This window comes from Panthera leo, chromosome B1, assembly GCF_018350215.1.
Source record: "Panthera leo isolate Ple1 chromosome B1, P.leo_Ple1_pat1.1, whole genome shotgun sequence".
Classification (NCBI taxonomy): Eukaryota; Metazoa; Chordata; class Mammalia; order Carnivora; family Felidae; genus Panthera; species Panthera leo.
The window spans coordinates 48,827,350-48,833,844 of NC_056682.1; the positions used below are offsets into that span (position 1 = coordinate 48,827,350).

General features: G+C 51.9%; 1 protein-coding gene across 2 annotated transcripts in view; it reads left to right on the forward strand.

The window, feature by feature from the left end:
• The window catches only part of EPHX2 (epoxide hydrolase 2), a 77,609-nt gene extending 72,919 nt beyond the window's left edge, over positions 1 to 4,690 (forward strand). For both annotated transcript variants that reach the window (XM_042934925.1, XM_042934926.1), the window contains exons 17-19: positions 2,299 to 2,379; positions 3,991 to 4,049; positions 4,223 to 4,690. In XM_042934925.1, the coding sequence (XP_042790859.1) occupies positions 2,299 to 2,379; positions 3,991 to 4,049; positions 4,223 to 4,301 (219 nt within the window). In that variant the 3' untranslated portion in view covers positions 4,302 to 4,690. The remainder of the gene's footprint in view (positions 1 to 2,298; positions 2,380 to 3,990; positions 4,050 to 4,222) is intronic.
• The last annotated feature ends 1,805 nt before the right edge of the window (positions 4,691 to 6,495 follow it).

The following is a 6,495-nucleotide window of genomic DNA, read 5'->3' on the forward strand; positions in this document are numbered from 1 at the left end:
CATCACAAGTGCCCTCCTGAATGCCCATCACCTGTTTAGCCCATCCCCCCACCCAACACCCCAGCAGCAACCCTCAGTTCTCTGTGTTTAAGAGTCTCTTATGGGTTGTCTCCATCTCTGTTTTTCTCTTACTTTTGCTTCCCTTCCCCTATGTTCATGTGTTTTCTTAAATTCCACAAATGAGTGAAATCATAGGATTGTCTTTCTCTGACTTCTTTCGCTCCGCGTAATACACTCTAGTTCCATCATGTAGCAACAAAATCACTTTTGAACATCGCTGGTCCTTTATCATTTGGCAGTGAGAAGCATGCAGTTCTGTACATTGGTAAAAACCAGTAAAAGTCCCTTAACCAGGGACAAATCGAAGCTGTTTGACAATTATAATGGTGGAGGGAGAACAAAGAGGATAAATGGAGGCTTTCTCCACCCCACAGTGTCCTATCTGTCAGTAGATGAAAGTGAAGTCCTTTCTGCTGCCGCTCATGTTGGGCTGATAACAGCTGTGGCTGACCCATTCACTTCCTGGATTCTTGGCTGACCTTTTAAAGCATCCACTTAATTCAAAGAAAAGGACTATTGATCTCTATCCAAGGCATCTTTCCTCCTTTCTGGTGCCATCTATTCCATTCTGTCAAAAACCAAAATTCAACTGAGTAAATCTGAAGATCCAATTGGCCTTATTAAATGGCTCATGAAATTAGGCAGCATCCTTTCTAGCAAGTAGAGGGGTGCTCAAAGCAAAGTTTTTCAGAAGGAGGGGTGGGGTGAGAAAGGTATAAGCAAAAGAAAAGAGACCATTTTTTCAGGCAAGGTCACGTTCCCTTAAGGGAAAGAGCAGGGGTCTTATGCACATTCCCTCAGCTTCCTATGGGGTAAAGGGAGAACCCATGTGACAGATTACCTCCTTGGTGCTAATCAATAAATTCCTGCCTAACCAGCTAAGACATTTCTGGGGGAGGTTGAAACTGCAATTAGGTATTAAGCTCCAGTTTAATGACTTGGCCTGGCCCAAGTGACACCATGTGGGGCCTGTGGTTTTCTTCTTACAGTTCTGTAAATACCAGACACACAGAGTGGGCCAGTAGAGGTGTTCTTACTTCTACGCACACATGCACACTCACGACACTGCTGACTCTACTCGTCTTAGAAAAACCTAGTCTTACCCTCCTGTGTGTCTCTTAACACAAAACACTTCACGCTTCTGGTCACCAGATGTATGAGGGTTTTCCTCCACCGAGCAATTCTCTACATCACCAAAATTCAATTCCGTTCTGACACTGTCTCCCTGGAGATAGCGTCGGATCGCACAGGTAAGGGCTGGGTCCTACAGGACTGCCCCCACCCCCCTGCCACCCCGCTTCAGATGCCAATCACAAGTCCAGGTGGTTACCTCTGCTTCTGAGGTTCCCGTGCCTCCCTCCTCAGGTTCGATTCATTTGCTAGGGTGGCTCCCACAACTCAGGGAGACACGTTTGCCAGTTTGTTAAAGTAGATGACAAAGGATTCAGATGAACAGCCAGATGGAGAGATACATAGAGTGAGGTCTGGGAGGGGCCCAAGCACTTCTTGGGCTTCTGTCCCTGCGGAATTGGGGTACATCACCCCTCCCACTGTAGATGTATTTGCCAGTGTGGAAGCTCCCCAAACCCCATCCTATTGGGGTTTTATGGATTTTAATGGAGGCTTACTCATGTAGGCACGATCAATTATTAACTCCATTTCCAGCCCCTCTGTCCTCTCTAGAGAATGGGGGGTGGGGCTGAAAAGCCTAAGCTTCTGATCACGGCTTCATCTTTGTGGTGACCAGCCCCATCCAGTCCCCACCCAGGAGCCCACCCAGAGTCCCCTCAGTAGAACAAAAGATACCCCTGGTGCTCTTATCACTTTGGAATTTACAAGGGTTTGAGGAACCCTGTGTCAGGCAAGGATAGGATCAAAAGACCAAATATTAGAACAAGAGATGCTCCTATCATTCTTATCACCTAGAAAAGTACAAGGTTTCAGGAGCCCTGTGCCAGGAACAGGGGCAGAGGCAAACCTATGTATTTTCTGTCATCTCACACCATCATCTTAGATCCCCAGTAATAGTGCAAAACCTGGGGAAACAAAGCCAGGACCACAGCAGCACCACAGGGGGTCTTTCTGGGGGATGTTAATCATGGGGGAAGCCACAAAGCAGGGAAATGAAGTACCCTGTCCTTGTCCTGGGAGAGGGAAGGCCTCAGCTATGGAGGGGCACAAGAAGGGACCGTTCCGTCCCTTCTCTGCCTGCCTCTGCTTCCTGGTACCCTCCCCTAGATCCTGATTCCGGCTCTGATGGTGACCGCGGAGAAGGACGTCGTGCTCACTCCGGAGATGTCCAAGCATATGGAGGACTGGGTAAGCCAACAGTCCTGCACTGGGGTCATTGGTGCTTCCCGGGAGAGGGCGCAGGCCTCTTGGAGGAAAGATGGCAGCTGGGGACACAGAGCCGGAGATCCGGTAAAGCACTTGGTTCTTCGTCAGTAGGATCCCTGCCACCTCATAGGAGCAGCAGTCCTGACTGATGCGTTCTTTCCCCTGCACTGATGTAGCCTGTCATTTACTCACTCGTGCTTTACTCACTCATGCATTCATTCATTCACTCATTCATTTCATGGGCTTTTACTGGGCACGTGTGTTAGCACAGTGCTAGATTCTGGGAAGGTAAGGGTGAATGAGACGCAGACCCCACCCTTGGGGAGCTCGCTGTCCTGCAGTTCATCCCAGACGCAGGAGAGAGGTGAAGAGGGCTCGGTAGGGACGGAGGTCTTCACAGGTGCTGACCACTGCGTCTGGCCTTAGCGAACGACTGAGGCTTGCCCCGCAGAGAGAACAGAAGACAGGGTGAGAGGCAAGGAGCATGCAGGGCTTACTGCGAGAATGGTAGGAGCCCCGTAAGACTGGAAGATTCTGCTGAGCCCACCGGGCCAGACCGCGCTTTGTAGGCCCATAGGCGTGAGCCATTGAAGGGGATTGACAGGTGACAAACCTGCAGTTTGGAAGCTCACTCTGCCACAAGCGTGGAGGTTGGTAGGGACTGGGGAGGCTTGCAGGTGGGGTGGCTGGGCTGGCTCATCAGATCCTGCCTAGCTAGCTGCCTGGAGCGGTCCGTCCGCACTCGGCTGTGGCTTCGTTGGCATCATCAGGCACAGCAGACAGTGTGTAGAGGTGGGACGCTGCCAAGGACACGCTTCTGGTGGGCCCTGGACCCAGCTGACGGAGGGGCTGAGCCCACGGGGGGGGGGGGGGGGGGGCGGGGCTCGTTTTCTCTAGCACCAACCCTTGAAGATTTCTGTAGAATTTCCAGTTCTTCGCCTGGCCCTTTCCCGCCCTGGCCACTGACTGCTAACCTTGCTGAGGCTTAGGCCCGGAAGGGGCCGTCCTCGCCTCTGGGAGGAAAGCCGCATTCCCCCCCCCAGCATTTTCTGCATCGGGTTGCACAGTTCAAGGCTCGTGTCGGGAGGGAGCCTGCATGTGCCAAGGGCGGTGCTGCTGCGCCCTCTCCCTCTTTGGGGCTTGCTACGGTCACCCACTGTGGGGGTTCAGGGTCCAAAAGAGGGGGACTCAGTCATGTCTGTGTGGCGAGAGCCGAACAACCAGGCGTTTTCCAGACAGTGAACAAGCTGCGTCCTGATAATTCTAAAGAGAAGCAACTTGTTTCGATGAGCACAAACAAGTCAGCCCTGAATTTGAATCTTCACTCAGCCACTCTGTGTGACCTTGGATAGGTTACCTAGCTTCTCTGAGCCTTCATCTTACCCCATAGGATCATGGTCAAGGTTAGAGAAGGCGATGCACGTAGACTACCCGGCACATAGTAGGAGTTCAGTGAATGCCCATTCCTTTCTTAAATAATGCAAGGATTTTCGGGGAGGGTGGCCTGTGGGGAGCACTAACCTAAAACGAGAACCACCTGTGTTCTGCCACTTACTTTTCGGGGGGGGGGGGGGGGGAGGGGGTTTCTTCCAGATCCCCTACCTGAAAAGGGGACACATTATGGATTGCGGACACTGGACACAGATGGAGAAGTAAGGAGATGTGGCGGGGGTGGGGAGACCCCTGGGTCGGGGAGACTGGGACTTCCTGTTTACCTCCAATAAGGGTTTTCCTGGCCTTGCCATTCACTTCATCACCTCTGCTCTCACATGCCTGCGGTGAGTGGGTCCTGACAGGTGTGAATTGCCCTCTATTTCCTTTCCAGGCCCACCGAGTTGAATCGGATCCTCATTGAGTGGCTGGAGACAGATGCCAGGGACCCACCAGTGGTCTCGAAGCTTTAGGGCATGGCGTGTGCCAGCCCCCACAGCAGGCCTGCAAGCCCTTCCTCTGCTGGGCTTGGAACCCAGAGGAAGTCTTTCCGGCACCTCTTGTAACCGGCAGCATCATTCCAAGGGGGTTTACTCTGCAGAGTGGTTTCCTTTAAATGAAGAGAGTCAAATCTGACATAATTTTAGATACAGGAAAAATCACATCTGATTCATTCTCCAGGTATAAAGGTGTTACTTTCTCTCTTAAGAGTGGCTTACAGTGTTCTATAGGGGATGACACGGGATGGCCAGGGGTGATTTCTCTTTGACTAACCAATCACGGTTCGGCAGCAAAATCCGTTAATTTTGAAGCACATCAGCTGAGATTGGAACTCGTTGGTCTAATAAAAGCTCAAACATTCCATGAGGCTGGCGTTTGTGTTCTGGGAGGAAGGCAGAGCGAGGGTGGTAGTCCTGTCTGTCGCCTTTGAGTGAGTGTGTGTCCTTCTGTTCTTGAGTCTCTGAGGCACTGCGTGATCTAGAGCAGCGGTGTCCAGTGAAGCGTTCTCTTTTTCTTTTATTTAAAACACTTTTTTTTAACATTTACTTATTTTTGAGAGAAAGAGCATGAGCACAAGTGAGGGAGGGGCAGAGAGGTGACAGAGGATCCCAAGCAGCCTCCACACTGTGAGTGCAGAGCTCGATGCGGGGCCCGAACTCACGAACCTCGAGATCGTGACCTGAGCTGAGATCAAGCGTCAGCTGCTTAACCAACTGAGCCACCCAGGCGCCCCTGTGCAGTGGAACTTTCTGAGATGAGAGAAATGGTCTGTTCTGTGCTGTTGGACGGAGAAGCCGTCAGCCACGTGCAGCAGCCACGTGCCCTCGACACAGTATGCTCACATATATGCACGTGGCCTGAGCCCTTGAATGTGGAAAATGAGCACGAGGAAGTGAATTTCTCCTTTAATTGTAATTAGTATAAACCTGAATGGTCATGTCTGGCAGCAGCTGCCATGCGTCTCAGAGCAGACCCAGAACTTCCCTCCGGCTGTACCTTCCCCAGCCACATCCAGAAGCTGAATCTCACTGGATCTGTCCCCTCCAGTTGTGCCCCCCTGTCCCCCCCACTGACCGGCTCCAAGCCCAGAGCCTCTGGCTCAGAGCCCTGCAGCACGGCCTCCTAACTGGTCTCCCTGCACAAAGTCTGATCTGAACGTATCAGGGCCTCCCGCTGTCCCCAAATAAAGGCCCCTCACCCCCAGCCTGCCCTGATCACTCCCAGATTCCTAAATGCTCTGCAAAGTCACCGCCCCTCAAGTCTCTGCATGCACCCTGCCAATTCTTGACCCTGCACCCCGGTGTATGGGTCTTTTTGCCTGCAGGACTCCCGCCTGCCACCTCCTCCAGCAAGTCCCCGGAGTGGCCCGTGTGCCTTTTCTCCCTTCCCCAGAGACCGGTGTGCTCACAGGTGTGTGTGCACCTCCCTCGCTGTCCATTCTATAGGGAGGGCTTGAGGGCAGAGGTGGTATCTTTAAGCTGAACTATGTGGAGTATAAATTAACCTGGCAAAAAAGGGTGTGTCTGTGTGTGTAGAAGGCAAGGGAAAGGTTAGAAACGTTAGCGGCTATCATTAAGTATGTCTGGTGCCTTAGAGCCTTCTATATACCACCTCTTCTTCCCATTTAACAGATGGGAAGGCTGAGGTTCCGATAGCTTGCCTGAGGTCACTTGGCTGGTTGGAGGCAGAGCCTAGATTCAGGCTCACTCTGGTCCCAAAGGCTGAGGTCCTACCAAAAATCTCCTTTCTGAATCTGGAGTCAGATTCCCTGGATGAGACTCCCGATAATTCACTTTCTACTGTGTCACCTCAAGAAAGGCTTTCCTGTGCCTCAGTTTCCTCAGCTGTAAAGGGTACATGAATAGTACCAGACTCTTAGGTGACTGTGAGTACCAAATCAGTTAATGGATGCAGGGACCTGGAACTGCACCCGGCACGAGGAAACGCTGTGGAAGTTTTAGCTGTAAGCTTTCCAGTTTATCCTAGGACGAGGCCTCTGTGGGCTTTAAATTTCCAGCCACACCACCACCACCTCCTTCCTTTTGGATCTGAAAGTTAAAGGGCCCATTTAAAACGCAAATTAGTGGGCCGCCTGGGTGGCCCAGTCAGTTGAGCGTCAGACTTCAGCTCAGGTCATGATCTCGCAGTTCGTGGATTCAAGCCCTG